This window comes from Lemur catta, chromosome 6 (assembly GCF_020740605.2).
Source record: "Lemur catta isolate mLemCat1 chromosome 6, mLemCat1.pri, whole genome shotgun sequence".
NCBI lineage: Eukaryota > Metazoa > Chordata > Mammalia > Primates > Lemuridae > Lemur > Lemur catta.
Window position 1 is genome coordinate 99,885,763 of NC_059133.1, and position 15,282 is coordinate 99,901,044.

At 47.8% G+C, this 15,282-nt stretch overlaps 1 protein-coding gene across 3 annotated transcripts in view; it reads right to left on the reverse strand.

Annotated features, from left to right (window-relative positions):
• Positions 1–12,504: 12,504 nt before the first annotated feature.
• Positions 12,505–15,282, reverse strand: part of CCDC77 (coiled-coil domain containing 77) — a 28,677-nt gene continuing 25,899 nt past the window's right edge. For 2 of the 3 annotated variants that reach the window (XM_045554687.1, XM_045554688.1), the window contains 3 exons: positions 14,361–14,486; positions 14,107–14,259; positions 12,505–13,367 (listed from right to left, as the gene is read on the reverse strand). In XM_045554687.1, the coding sequence (XP_045410643.1) occupies positions 13,221–13,367; positions 14,107–14,259; positions 14,361–14,486 (426 nt within the window). In that variant the 3' untranslated portion in view covers positions 12,505–13,220. The remainder of the gene's footprint in view (positions 13,368–14,106; positions 14,260–14,360; positions 14,487–15,282) is intronic. The other variant, XM_045554689.1, reaches the window with a different exon arrangement.

Consider the following 15,282-nt stretch of genomic DNA (forward strand, 5'->3'; position numbering starts at 1 on the left):
GGCGCGGGCCGCTGCCCGCCCGGGCGCCCCGAGCCCCAGCCCGCGTCTCAGCGCCGCGCCGAGGCCGCCTCCGCCGGCCGCTCTCCGGGGGGCGCGGGCTCCTGCCCCGAGCGCCGGGTCCCTGGAGCCGAGCGGCCTCCGCGCCCCTCGCCGGCCCTTCCGCGCGGCCTCCCTCGGTGCCGCCTCCGGCCCGGCCCCGGCCCCGGCCCCGGCCCCGGCGCGGGGCGCTGCCTCCCGCCCCACCTGTCCCGCCCCCGCCGGCCCCGCCCCGGCGCAGGTGGGTCCCGCCCCCGCGCCGCCCAGGCCAGGGAGGCGCCCGCGGGCCGCGCCGCGCGGAGGGAGACGGGGCCTCGCAGACTGGCCGCGGGCGGGCCGGCGGGGGCGCGACTGACGATCCGGACTCCGTGTGGCCGGGGGAAACCGAGTCACCGCCTTGGCACGCGATGCGTCGCCCCGAAGCAGAAGCGACGCAGAGGCCGGTTGGTGTCTGGGTGTCGCCCACGGCTTTAGCTGCAGAGCCTTTCGCCGCCCGCGACGACGACCCTGCTCCCGACGGGGGGACACAGGAGTGCGCGTGGCAGCAGCTGGGAGGCGCCGGACACTCAGCTCGGCCGTGCGTCCGTCTTCGGGTGAGATTTGAAGACCTTCCTTCCCAGCCTCAGCCCCACCTGAGAGAGGCACCGGGGGACCTCCAGCCCCCAGGGGGAACCCCAACAGGTGGTTCTTCCCAGACTGGGCTGCAGTAGCTGTTTGGAGAGAGTAGATGTGACAGCGTTCCGAGGAAAACTTAAAAACCAAAAAGAGAAAGAAACTCACTCTCCCAGTTGAAAAGATCACCAAGATATTCTGTATTCCAGTCCCCTGCCTCCAGGCAGTCAAGCTTTACCATCTGATTTAAATGAGATAATTAAGGTCTGCAGGGGCAGAGTGAACTGCCCAAGGTCATTCAGCAGGAAGTAGTCGAATTTTCTTTTCCATTCTCCTGGGGGAAAAGGCAGGAGACTATGGAAAAAGTGGAGGGCCACAAGGGTTCCTGGACACTTTTAAATCAAATGAATGTCATGCAAATACTGTCCCGAGACAGAGGCTATCACAGAATTCAGAGCTTTGTTTCCCTTCTCTCTGCTACCGCCTCAGTTGGATGTTCCACAGTCCAATGGTCTCTCCTGGACTATTGTAACTTTTCCTGTTTAGCGGCCGTAACCCCAAGCTCCCCATCCTAACCCAGCCATTCTCCCCACTACCACCAGCTGGTCTTCATAAAATTCTCTTATTCATCCACACACCTACTCAAAAATATTTAATGGCTTCCCAGCGCTTACTGATTAAAATGCAAACTGTAAATCCAAATTCAAAGCCTTCCAAAACGTTTTTCAACTTTATGTGACAATATGAAACCTGCTCTAGGTAAAATGTGTTTATTCACTGCCCTCCAACACATTTTCTTTTCTAGTTGGTCAAGTTCGACCCTTTCTCCAAGGTCCATTTCAGAGTCTATAAAGCTTTCTTGGAGCAGCCCAGTCCTGAGCAACCTCTTTCTCCTGGAGCTTTATTGAATTTGCCATCTGTCTCACCACCGTCTGATGTGTAGAGATTGATTTTGATTGTGAGTCTTGTTTCCCCAACTTCACCGTAAGGCTCAGAAATGGGCACTGCGTTTCCAGCGTGTGCACAGTGTTCCGTGTAGCACTCAGCAGCATCTGAGGATGAGGGTAGCACTTTGAGGAAAACGTCTCTCAGAACTTTCACTGTAGTTCTTTAACACCAGGTGAATCTGAAGGACGATTCTCTAATAGTAGCCCCTGGGAAATGTCTCTGTGGAGTTCCAAAGCCACAGATCCACGCATTTCTCATGTTCTTCTCAAAAGTCCGATACAGGAGTGGCTGGCATGTGCAGACTTGGCCGGGTCCAGTGGGAAGTGACCAGGGCTCCTGTGAATGGGGTCTCTCACGCATTGGTGACAACTTTACTGGACGTTAGGCTGAGTCACTTTCAGCACTTTGTCATGGAAACAGGTGGCAGCCCCACGACAATTCTCTCCTCAAGACTGAGAGAAGCCAGGCATGGTGGCGTGTGCCTGTAGTCCCAGCTACTTAGGAGACTGAGGTGGGAGGACCGCTTGAGCCCAGGAGTTCAAGACCAACCTGGGCAAAACAGTGAGACCACCTCTTTAAAGATAAAAAAGAAGAAGAAGGGAAGGGTGTCCATGACCTGTAGGTATGAGAGCAGAACTGCTGCACCCAGAGCAGTTCTTTTTCTAGTCTATAGGGATGTCAGAATATACCAAGTAACTCCTGTGACCCCTGTGCTACCCCTCCCATTCCTAAAACCTGATATCTACATCATAAAGTAGCACTTTTGAGCTAACAAAGCATTTTTACATCTGTATTACATGTGTCTTACTTCTCAAGACCACATGGGAACAGCAGGGGAGGTCATCCCCTCTACTGACAAACTTTGCAAGCCTCGGTTTCTTCAAGGTGACCTGCACCAAGCTCATATGGCCAGTAAGTGATTAAATCAGAACCAGCACCCCATCTTTAGCCTGCTGGTCGTCTTTGCATTGTACTCAGAGACCTCGTCCTCCTCCCACCTGACCTTCCATGTCTATATGTGTACCTGTATCCTCTATGTACCAGTATGTGTGTGTGTGTGTGTGCGCACGTGTATCCACACACATAGTACATGCACATACACCTCCTCCCTCTCCCTCTTCTTTTACTTCAGGAGCTTCTCTGCTATTCAAATGCATTTCGTGGAGATATCTTGGTAGTGGAAATTCTGATGGTAAATCAATGAAGATCTTGGTCTGAGGCATGGCGTGGACTAAGTTCCTTTACTTTGAGACAATTCCTAGAGAGAAAAGAGCAGTGCTGAAGCTACCCGTAAGACATGCTCCCCAAGTCCCATGGTCATCTTGGCAGGCATTGATTTGTTTTATCTTTTTCAACTCATGCAAATCATTTATACTGGGAGCAATTGGTTTCACTGATTCCATTTTACAGATAAGGAAATGGGCTCAGAGATGTTAAATAACTTTGTCAAGTTCATGTAGGTGACCTGCATCTTAGATGGGACTCAAATTCAGGTTTCTATGTCAGATCCAGCGTCCCCTATTTTCCCCTTTGCAGATTTTGCTCCCCTGGAAGTTCCTGTGCAGAAATATGTTTACTCTGGAAGCTCTGAGCTCACTTTCAGCACATCTGTAACTTACTCAGCCACATGATAATTCGCATCTTCCAGTCCCACCCTGACCAAGGCTGTCTGCTCTGCTCTTCACTGAAGAGATCTTTCTTCTAGCCCTCCCTCCAGGAGTCCATCTTTTACAAATCTTTCTGCAGAGTTTGCTGCTATGGAGGGCAATTCTACAAGAGGGTGGAAACCCTCGCTGGAATCTCCTTGGTGGCGACTTCTCTTGCTTTCCAATACAGCGGGGTCCTTCTGTCTGGATGATGGGAAGAATGGTCTGAGCTCTGGCAAAGCCCCAAGCCTCAGTTTCTCCACCTGTGGTCCTAAATAAATTTGCATACTAGACTGGGAAACTTAGCATCCCTAGAAAAAAATATGTGCAAGATTGCATCGTAAAGGGTCAAAGGAATCAGATGAAGGGAGTCAGAGGACAGACGAAGGCAGGGGTCAAAATAAAGCTCGCTGGCTAGAAAGATCCCAGGCAATTCACATACAGCGAGCTTATGACCTCATCTGGCTCCCAAACAAGTCGGTTGTTGATATAGTCCTCACCGAACGATGAGGGGTGACCCAAACCAGAGCTATGTGCTTTGAAGTTCTAAATTTGTCATCTGTTGCTGGGTCTGGCTCCCTTTCCAGTCTGCAGTGTGAATGCCTCCAAATTATTATCACCTCTCTTCCTGCCTTCCTCCCTTGGGGAGAAGGATTCCCCAGCAAGTCAAGAGATAATTATCCAAGTCAAAAAATTAACTTCAACTTGTTCAAGACTTTCAACTGAGTAGTACCAATTATTTCTTTCTACTCAGGTTTGCTTTGTTGCCGGAAACCCACAGGAGACAGGTGAACGGCATTCTGGGTTGCTCATTAGTTGGTGCTGAAACGGGCTCTATGTGGAACCTTCCTTAAGCTTCACCTCCTGTGTCTGTGACCACTGAACCCCACTGGAAAGACATTCTCCCCTGTCTGCACCCTGCAGTCCACTGCTACAGAGAATAGTGAGGGCATGTGCAGCTGAGGCCAAGGCACAATGACCCACAGCTCCGAGTAGCTTCTTTCACATTCCCAAGTCACGGTGCATGTTTTGTTTGTTTGTTTGTTTGTTTTTTTGAGACAGAGTCTCACTCTGTTGCCCGGGCCACAGTGCCATGGCATCAGCCCAGCTCACAGCAACCTCAACTCCTGGGCTCAAGCGATCCTCCTGCCTCAGCTTCCCGAGTAGCTGGGACTACAGGCGTGCACCACCATGCCCGGCTAATTTTTTCTATGTATATTTTCAGTTGGCCAGATAATTTGTTTCTATTTTTAGTAGAGATGGGGTCTCGCTCTTGCTCAGGCTGGTCTCGAACTCCTGACCTTGAGCGATCCACCCGCCTCGGCCTCCCAGAGTGCTAGGATTACAGGCGTGAGCCACCGCGCCCGGCCACGGTGCGCGTTTACTGTGTAGAAGCTACGTGGCTCGCCGTGGTTCCAGGGTAGGGCCACACCTCTGAGTGAAGTCCTGTTAGCCTCCTTCTCTTCTCCCAGGGACACATCCCACGGGCGAGGTCCCTGGGAGTTTGGACGCACACAGGTGTCCACGCCCCCTTGGAGGCTGCGCGGTGGCGGCTCCGGGCTCCAGGCCTGGCTCTCTGGCGCCACCTTCTGCAGCTCTGAGGGTGTTCTCGGTATTTCGAGGACAGGCTGCAGTTCTCTAGGCCTCTGAGCAAAGCTGAATTTCCTACCTCTATTCTTTCGTCCGAGAGAGAGAAACTCTCCCATATGCATCTCCCACGCCTGTCTTCATGGTTTCTCCAACCCCTAACAGGGCTTGTCAAGGACCACACCTTTTCTTCATTCTGTCACCTGTGCTCCTTCTGTAGCACCTAGCCAGGAGTCATTCAGTAAACACTCTGTAATAATGGGAAATGCTCTTACTCCCACTCATGTGAGGCTCCGTCTCCCCTAAAGCCCAGCCACCCAAGGATGCCGTCCCCGGATGGAACAGAAATGGGGTACGAAGGCTCCTGGCCTGCTGGCTGCGCGGCAGGCAGTGCGCGGCGGCAATGACCTGCCTCCTGGCTTTGCTGGGGAAGGACAATGGTGGAAAGCCCCGTACATGTGCAGAGTGCTGCGAAACAGCTCGAGTGAGCGGCCCCAGGCAGCTTTCTGAAACCCATCTTTGTCTAAGTTCAGAGGTCCAGGCTATAAACTCCGCCGAGAGCACCCCAGCCCTGGCACTGGACACTCAATCACTGTGGCGTCTCAGCCGCGTGGCTCAGTTTCCAGACAGCGATGCTGGTCACTGGTGAGAGGCAGAGCGGCTGGTTTCGGGTTTCTCAGCATGTGATCTAAGGACCGGCTGCCTGGGATTTGATCGGGGCTGCTTTGAGAGAGAGGCAGACGCCGTCTTTTCCCCAGAACAGTCTACTCTTTGAGCCCTGCCGCCACCTGACTGGGGATGGAAGGAAAAAAGAAAACAAAAATCCCCACTGTATGTGGTTCTCTGGAATTTAACTTGGCCCTGGAGAGGGAAAATTAAAGAGCAACATTGCTCTTCTACCTCCACGCCCTTTGCAGGCTTCAAATGCCATTGAAGCTGAGCCTTGTCAAGATTGAGAGGGGGTTAGGGTGAGGACAAAAACAGGTTCCCACCCTCTCAGTGGTGGGGGCTCCCATCCCATTCCTAAGTAAACACTGGGGTGGTGAGCGCAGGAGTTTGCAAGAACTGATTGAAACAGAACATTCTCATCTGGCCAAGCTATGAAGAAAGATGAACCCAGTTCAGTGATTTGGGATAAGGACAGTCAGGGAAATGACAGTCATGTGCTGAGGTTTTCTGTTTTGTATTCCTGTCCCCTCATAGACGTGCCACATAGGTGGGGCATGTGTGGTGGTGGTACAGCGGAAGGTGGTTGGGACAAGTGTCTGGCATGAGGAAAAGTCTCTGGAAAGAAGTGGGGTGCAGGGTTCTCCCTAAGCTTTTGTGTGGCCCTGGCGCTTTGAGGAGGGGTCTGCTGTTCACAGCATCTGACGCTGCCAAAAGCACCGTCGGGGGGCGGGGGGGGGGGACGCGCCCCGGAGCCCTGCGTTCCAGCGTCCCGGCTCCTGCCAGGAGACGGTTCACACGTTGAGTTTCCTTCAGAGCCTGTTTGCATCAGTCTCTGGGTTATTTTCTCATCTAGGCCAGCTGCCCCTTTGCTCTGCACCTCAGATCCCAGTGTCATCCTGGCTTTGTAGACTAAACATTTTACTTTCAGGTAGGTTTTCCCGTAAATTCCATACCATTCTCAAGGGAGATTTCTCCTGCTTTTAAAGACCTCTAGGAAAAGCAACCCCACAGCATCCTCGTCATGGGAGAGAGTCGGAGGTGGAGCCATGGGAAGGAGTGAGAACATCGAGGGAGAGGATGCTGGTGCTTTGCGAAGAGAGCCCAAGTCAGAATTCCTGGGAACAGCAACACTGACGGGACGAGCAGAGGAGTCAGTGACCAGGAAGTGGCAAGTGCAGCAGACACAGAAGTCAGGTAGAAAAGCCAGCTAAGAAGCAGGGCGAGCCAGAGGCCACGTCAGTGCACGCAGGGACAGGTGGCAGGCTCGAGATGTCAGTGCTCAGGAGACGAGGATGGGAGACCAGGTGGGGTGACCTGGAGAGGGGGCAGAGAGGAGTTTGAAAGAGGGTCTTGGTCAGACTGACCTGAGGTGAGATACAGAATCCCAAAGATGAGGACAAAGTAGTTAGGTGTCAGGAAATGAGCAGAGAACATATAGAGAAAGACGAGTTTCATAAGGTTGTTTTTTGGGGGAAGGAGTTCATTGCTTTGACATAAAACAAGAAAGAGAACACGACCGTTGCACACGGGAAACACAGCTATTTCCTGCAGAAGTTACCGGGCGCTGCCCCAGCCTGGGCAGTGACACAGAGAGGTGGGGCCAGAGTGGGCAGCCACTCTAATTTCAGTAAAAGAACCCCAGACACACCAATTCAATCTGGACTGATTATTGAGCTTGGAGCCAATGATAAAATTTGCATGGCAATACTACATTAGGCTTATTCAGATTCTGGTCCCTTCATGTAATATTTTAATTATCCTTCCCAAATGTCAAGGCAAGGTTGCCAATTAAGAGGCCCTGGAACAGTCAACACAGCAATATTGACGTTGTACTAATTTAAAATTAGCACTGCTACTGTTAAATGGAGGTGATTGGCGGATATGACAGTTGGGAGCCATGAGGGGAAGATGTCACAAAGCCAACTCAAGGCCAAGCAGGAACGCTGTAGTCCAGTCTGGAGTTACTGGGACACACTAAGCACGTCGAGACAAATGGGCTGCCTCGTGGGCCTGGGCAGAATGCACAGCGGTCAGCGTCCTACTTTGTACAACTGCGTGTGAGTCTCTGATTATCTAAAAAAAATAGATGTATAGATAGAGGAGCTGAATTATCAAGCATAATAAAAATAAATATTTGTCCAGACGAAGAAAAAAATATATTTAGCACAACTCGAAATGCCTGTTATCATAGCCTCATATCTAATATTAATTGGGTCTGTGCTGCTCATGTGTCAACACAATTATGATTTTTAGATGGAGTGGCCGGCTGAACTTGGACAAAGAGGCCCTGCAGCTCAAGAGGTGCCAAGACCTGCAAACAAAGCAACAACGGGGACACTTGAAGGTCACCCTCCTGGAAGGCTGGCATGGCGAGTGCAGCGGGTTCTCAGTGACAACCCTACTCCACAGGCACTCACACGCCCTTAAGGTGTGACTAGTACCATGCCGTAGTCCCCTGACAGCACCTCCATGGTGAGAGCTGTTCTATGCACGATAATGTGGGTGAGCTGTGATGTCACCCTGGATTCAAGGTGATTCAGTAATTGCTCCAGAAGTCTAGGTTGTGTTCACAGTTGCTCTTTGTAGGGCTACTTTGAAACTAAGCTCTCAGCCAGTCCAGGAGTGGAATGCTTCACTGCTTAAGCCCACAAGGCTTTCCTGTAGAGACTTAACCGCTTTCCAAATGTTGTCTTTGCAGGGCCTCCCTTCACTTGGCAGCCCAACCCTCCCGCCAGCTCTGTCTCATCACCGGCCCTGTCCTGCCCGTCTGCCTCCGGGGTGCGTCCGGCTCTGGGCCCTAGCGGCCCAGGAAGTTGGCAGGGCGGGTGAAGCAGACTGTGACCTGGACATTTCATCTCCGGCAGTCAGCTCAGCTCAGTAAATCCTTCATCAAGACCTGCTCCTAACGATTCCTTCACTGCCATCTGCCCCTCGCCGCTCCCTCGCATCTTTCTAGACATTCGCCCTCCTGAAACTCCCCATCACGGCAATGCCCTGTCTCACTCCAGCCAGTGGCCTTGACTGTGATCCCTCTACGGCCAGGAGGCACTCGCCCCTTTAGAGCTACACACTCGCCCGTTCCTGCCGCGTCCCTTGGCTCTGGGGCCCACGCTCCTGGCACTGTGCATCACCCCTCTCAGTCCCACCGGTTCCTTCCTCGGGTGTTTTCCTCTCAGGCCACACAGGTGATTGTGTCTTCCCCGGCCTAATGCTATCAACATGGCTTTCCCTGGTTTTATCACCTCTAGAGCTACGTCCCATCGTCCTCCTTGGCCTCATCCCTCAGTCTAATATAGGTCAACTTCCATCTCTACTTCACCAAAATTGTAAATTCACCTGCTACTGAATTCCCAAATCTCAACTAATTTTCCTTATTCTTCTGAAGCATTTGACAACACTGCCAAGCTCTTACTTCTTGACGTTCTCATTCCCTAGATTTCCAGAACACTCTTTCCTTCTTGTTCAGACCACTCCTTTATTACTGGCTGCCCCCCTGAGCGTCACGGGCTCCCCTCTTGGTCCTCTTCTCTTCTTGTTCCCTGTGCTCTCCATCTCCGACCCTCGTCCTCACCCATGGTTTGGATCCAGGCTTCAATTACCTTCTACATGTCAATAATTCCAAATCTCTATCTTTGATCCTAACTTCTCTCCTGACTTCCACATCCCTATTCCCAAATTTATTGGAAACCTGCTGGTTCTCATAGATGCTGAGACTCAGTTAATGGTGTCACTATACATAGGAGTCCCCCAAGCTGGAAACTTTGCAGTTAGAGAACAGCCCTTAACTCTTCCCTGAGCTTCACATCTCGTCCATCAGAGAGAGATGCCCCTTCTGCTCCTGAATGTGTCTCAGACCCGCCCCTTCCTCTCTATCCTCAAAGTCTCCCTTTAGCTTAGGCTCTGAATTTCTCTTCTGGGTGAGGACAGTAGCGTCCCCTTCCTTCTGCTCCTATATGCAGAGTGGTGACAGTACAATCTGCTGTGTCGCAAACATTGCAGTAAATCTTGGTAGCCCAGCTAGTGTGGTGTGGGTGGAGAGGCAGTGAGAATCATAAGACTGGACCAAAAATAACATAGGCGTAGGCTATTTTATGTTGTGAAAAATCACATAAATTTCATGGATGAAAAGGTGACTTATTACTAAGCTACTTATATGTATAGGCTAAAAGAGAAATTTTAAAATGCAAAGCAAATGATACTGATGGCTGCTTTCAAAGATCTTTTGCAACATCCTTTATTTTGGTCCTGCAGATACTGCAATAAATCCTAGTATCAAGTGACTGTGCCTTACCCTGATTTTCAGTACAAAGATGTCCCAGAAAATAAACATTTCCTGTATTTAGTATTGCACGATACTTCCTACCCCTAATTTTCAAGAAAGGGAATTTGCATTCCCAATTCTGTTTCTCATGCATGCACTGATATCACAAAACAGTTCAGGTTTTGGTTTTTTTCCCCCCATTTTTAAGTAAACCCAAATGTTTTCAATTGTTTCGAAAGGTCTTGAAATATTTAACAGATCTGCTAATTGTATTAAATGAAATTTCTTGCCATTTCTTATGTGTTATATTATATAACTTTGCCTCCTGTTCTTCCACGCCGTCACACACGTCCCTCTGCCAGGCCAGCCTCTTGTCTGACTCCAGACTCACTGCTGAGACGCAGTTTGACACACGCCTGTGAGTCATCCCATCCTCTGCTGCTTTCCATGTGCCCACAGCACTGCACTGCACTGCCACAGGGAGTGATTTCTGTGTTTATCTTTCCCATCAACCTTTGGAGCACAAGGAGTGTTGTAGTGTTCTCTATAAACTTAAGATCTAGCACAATTTCTAGTATATAAAAGGCACTTAATAAATTGCTAAAGGAATGAATGGTATTAAATATATCATGGAATCTGATTGCCAATGGTGAACAATTGGTAAGAAGTCAATTGGAGCCAAAATATAGATAGTAATTGTAATTGAATGCCTGACTATGCCATTCATGGAATTTTTAATCTTCAAAAATTCACATATTATAAAATTCACCCTTTTTAAAGGTCAGTCATTTTTTAGTATATTCAGAGTTTTGTAACCATATCACTAATTCTGTAATACTTTTATCACCCCAAATAGAAACCCTGACATTAGCAGTCACTCCTTATTCCCCCTCCTCTCAGCCCCTGGCAACCACTAATCTGTCTTTTTCTGTGGATTTGCCTAGTCTGGACATTTCATGTATATGGGATCATATAATATGTGGCCTTTTGTTTCTGGCTTCTTAGCAGAATATTTTCAAGGTTCACCCATGCTGCAGTATGTATCAAAACTTCATTCCTTTCTGTGGCTGAAAATGCTACCGTATGGATATACCACTTTTTTTTTTTTTTTTGAGACAGGGTCTCTCTCTCTCTCACTGGGTAGAGTGCAGGGGCATCATCATAACTCACAGCAACCTCAAACTCCTGGGCTCAGGCAATCCTCCTGCCTCAACGTCCTGAGCAGCTAGGACTACAGGCATGCGCTATCATGCCCAGCTAATTTTTTCTATTTTTAGTAGAGATGGGGTCTCATTCTTGCTTGGGCTGCTCTTGAACTCCTGAGCTCAAGCGATCCGTCCGCCTCGGCCTTCCAGAGTGCTAGGATTACAGGCGTGAGCCAACACGCCCAGCCTTAAATTGTGCAGTCTTTTTATTGTTGAGTTGTAAGAGCTCTTTGTATCTTCTGGATACTGGATTTTCATTTTCTTAATCCTCACAATCAGCCTGCTGAAACGTGGGGATTTCTCTTTTATAGCCTTAAGAGACTAGAGCCTGGAGAGTTTTAGTTAGAGGTGTGATTGAATCTATCATGTATCTGTGATTCTCCAAAGCCTCTGATCTTTGTTATTCTGCTTCAGAGAATTTTTAACTGATGATATGGTTTAGAGTGGCCATGCCTGCGGTGGTTAATATGAAAATGAATGTCATTGGAATTGAGGCCACTATGTTAAAACATTATCAACTGGCTGCTAAAGTCAGTGGTGGTAGACCTCAGTCATATATAAAATAAGTAAGTTGGATTTTATGATATTTAAGGTTCCTTCTTACTCCAAAATTCTCTGATTTAATAAGCCTTTTTGTTTTGCCAGCAACAAAAAAGGGAACAGGCCAGGCGTGGTGGCTCACACCTGTAATCCTAGCACTCTGGGAGGCCGAGGCGGGTGGATCGTTTGAGCTCAGGAGTTCAAGACCAGCCTGAACAAGAGTGAGACCTCGTCTCTACTAAAAACAGAAATTATATGGACAACTAAAAATATATATAGAAAAAATTAGCCGGGCATGGTGGCGCATGCCTGTAGTCCCAGCTACTCGGGAGGCTGAGGCAGAAAGGTTGCTTGAGCCCAGGAGTCTGAGGTTGCTGTGAGCTAGGCTGACGCCACGGCACTCTAGCCCGGGCAACAGAGTAAGACTCTGTCTCAAAAAAAAAAAAAAGGAACAGTCATGAAAAGCCAATTCCCTAAGTATTAGGATAAAAAGAAGAACCATCCACTTATGTAAATCTCTCTAAGGCCTGGGACTGGGGCCCTCAGATACCGGAGGTATCTGTCCCAACTTATCCATGAAAAAAAATGGATCTGCTATCACAGGTAACATCTCCTGCTGGCAGTATAATCACTACTTTCCTCAAAAAAAAAAAAAAAAAATGAAAACCTGAGTTCTTTCCTATGCCCTGGATAAATCAGAATGATGCTACGCTAAGCTAAGACCAACTTACTTTCCAGAGGCTATCCAGCTAAACAATTATTTTGTTGCAAATGCATAGCAATCTGCCCCAAAATGGATAAAGTTTTAGTGCCATCACCTTTGTATTACACTACCCTTGCTATCTCCAACAGCAGATGATTTCAAAGGAATCATTTAGAAGAACTTATATACTGCAGTGTCCACGGAACAAGGAAGTAAATGGAGATGAACAGGCCAATAACAAAATATAAACATGGTTTTAGTAAGAAATTATAGAAAACTTGAACAGAACATTTCCAATTACATATTTTATTGAAAATAGTTAGACTATATACATTGTTTTAAAAAATGCCACGTTAGTGATAAAATGTTAAACTTTTCATACAAGTATCATTTCGATTTCACTCACTCTTGCCAAGTGGCGCCTTTGCTTTTCTAGGTGAACAATTTGTTGAAGGATCTCTGGCGCCCTCTGGTGAAACTGTATGAGACTGTCCAGCCAGGTAACTCAGGACACGCTCCTGACTGAAGAAGGGTAAATTGCATAATTCCTGCCCGTGCAAATTTTACAAGTTGAGAAGTGCTGCCTTTGCCCTCTGCTTAGGAGAAAGACAACCTCAGTGAGTGCCCGTGTTTCTCTACGGAGAGTGTCCTTTCCACTGACTGACACTCAGCCAAGAGCCTAGCAAAATACTTTCTTCCTAAGTTTTCATCATCATTGTCTTCTTAAAAAAACCAAAAACCTGTTACCATAAACAGGAGAAATAATGAAAGCCTCTAAGCCATTCAGGTCCAGGCCCCCACCCCAGCGAGCTAACTGGTCAGCAGAAAGTGCAAATAAAGCTTAGCGCGCAAGGAAAGCTTCTTAGTGGTCCTTGATTCTTCACTCTGTCTTTATGATAATGGATCCCACGACCCTAGCCAAGTCTAGGTCTAAACTTTCTGGGAGATGTCACTGTTTGCAGATTTCAGGAAGCAGGCCTCTTCCAAATTGGGGCCGTTTCCAAAAGGAGACGTCAACAGAGTCTAAGTTCATTCTCCAGATCAAACACTTTGGACTTAAGGTTCTTCAGTTCTCCTTGTATCTTATGTGCCCGTCTGTTGCTGTCACGGACCTCAGAAAGAATGGCAAGATCCTGGTTTGCCCGGGCGTTAACCGTTGCCTTGGGATTTGAGAAAAGAAGAAGAAACGATTACTGCATACATCGGGGGAATCAGTTATAAAGACCAGGCTACGCTGGCTCCTGTTTATGGCCTTTCGAGCACATAGAATAAATGCAATCCTTAGTTTGTTCAGTGACTGACAGAAGGAAAATGTAGAATTAAAGCAGAAAAGGCACGACACTCTTTCTTCCCCATACAATAGGAAAGGAGGCTTGACATAGAGAGCAAAAAACAACTAAGACTGGGTAAAAAGAAGAGACCAATATAAACATTATATGGGGTAACACGTATCTCCGCTTTTCATAATTAACCTGTTTGGAGCACAGCAATCAAGATATGTGACTAACTGGTTAAACCTCTTTAAGAAGGCTCTTGAAGCAACCTAATTTCTAGAAAGCTGTGTCTGAATGGGAAAAACTACTTATTACTGCTTTCCCCAGTTGTAAAACAGACATAATTGTTTTAGTCTACTTCTTGAACTGGGAGAGATGACAATTTCTGTTAAGTTTAGCTTCGATGGAAATAGTAATGATGCAGCCATTCAATTATTTCAGTCTATTTCTGTTTTGCTTCTAGTGTGTGTTTGTTGAACTGATTTTCAGGGAGGCTTAAAGGATGGTGATCATTAGCCTCCACCAGCAGGGAAACGGCACATCCTCCTTCGGAGGGGCCCTTCTGACCCTGTTTCCTCACCTCCACCTCTTTTCTCCCTTGTGATAATTCAGGACCAGCAATTACCTTGTAGAGCATTTGCTCCAAGTCTTTCAGTTTCTGTCGGAGAACCTTAATATCTGTCTTAAAGCCTTCTACTTCCAAGATACGTCGATGCTCCAGGGCCTCATAGCGTTTTGTCATTATCTGTAAACGCTTCCCCATCTTGTTAGTGCGGTCCTAAAACGTGGAGAAAGGGAAGGCATTTATGAAGAGGAGGAAGCATTCCCCTGAGCCATCTGCATGTCCTGTTCTGTCCTAAGTGGCAGAGAATTTTGTACCTTAAAGATCTCTCTCCTCATTCCCTCTTCCTCACGAATTCGGGCAAGTTCTTCCTCTAGGGAAATGCACTGCTCTTGATACATGTTGGACAGCTTTTTCTCTTGTATTAACTTATCCTTTAGGGACTTCAGGTCAAAGGGACAAAAAATATTAATACTCAGTTATACAACTTAGGTAATTCATATAACACTTAGAAAGAAAAGAAGAAAAGAAAAGAAAGGATTTCCAGAATTACAAAATGAGTTAAGGAACAAGATGACAAGGAATTCTGAAAAACATCTGAAAATCTACTTTTAGACTATTCTCTTAAGCCCTTTTTCTAAAGTGTACATAGTAGAAATTCTTTAAAATAAAACAAACATTTTTGGATCTGGGAAGAGTCCAATAACGAAGCTTAGAATCTGTCCCAAGTAAGATGTTACAATGTGTTTTGGGCTACATTTCTGAAGTTCTTTAAAAAGGGAGAAATATTAACAACAATGACTATTATACATGCTCCAGTGAGCAGCCAAAATGATCTTTTAAAAACCTAAATGAGATCATGTCACTTCCCTGCACACAATCCCTCACAGACACGATGATGTCTAGAGCTGAGTTCACGCGCCCCACCATGACCTCCAGGCCCTCCACGATGGCTGCTGCCGCCCCTCCGACCTTCTTACACGCCACTTCCTCCTTGCTTATTCCTCTGCAACCACAAAGACATCCTTCCTGTTCCTTGAACGTACCACAGGGCCTTTGAACCTGCTCGTCCTCTAGGTCTGTATGGCAAGCCTAATCTGTTTCCAGGTCTCAGCACAAACACCAGACGTGAGAGAGTATCCCACGCTCCCCTTCTAAAGTAGGCACCCAGCAATTACATATAATCTGCATATAATGCCCTTATTGCCTAAAGCCAATTTTTTATAATCTATGATCTTT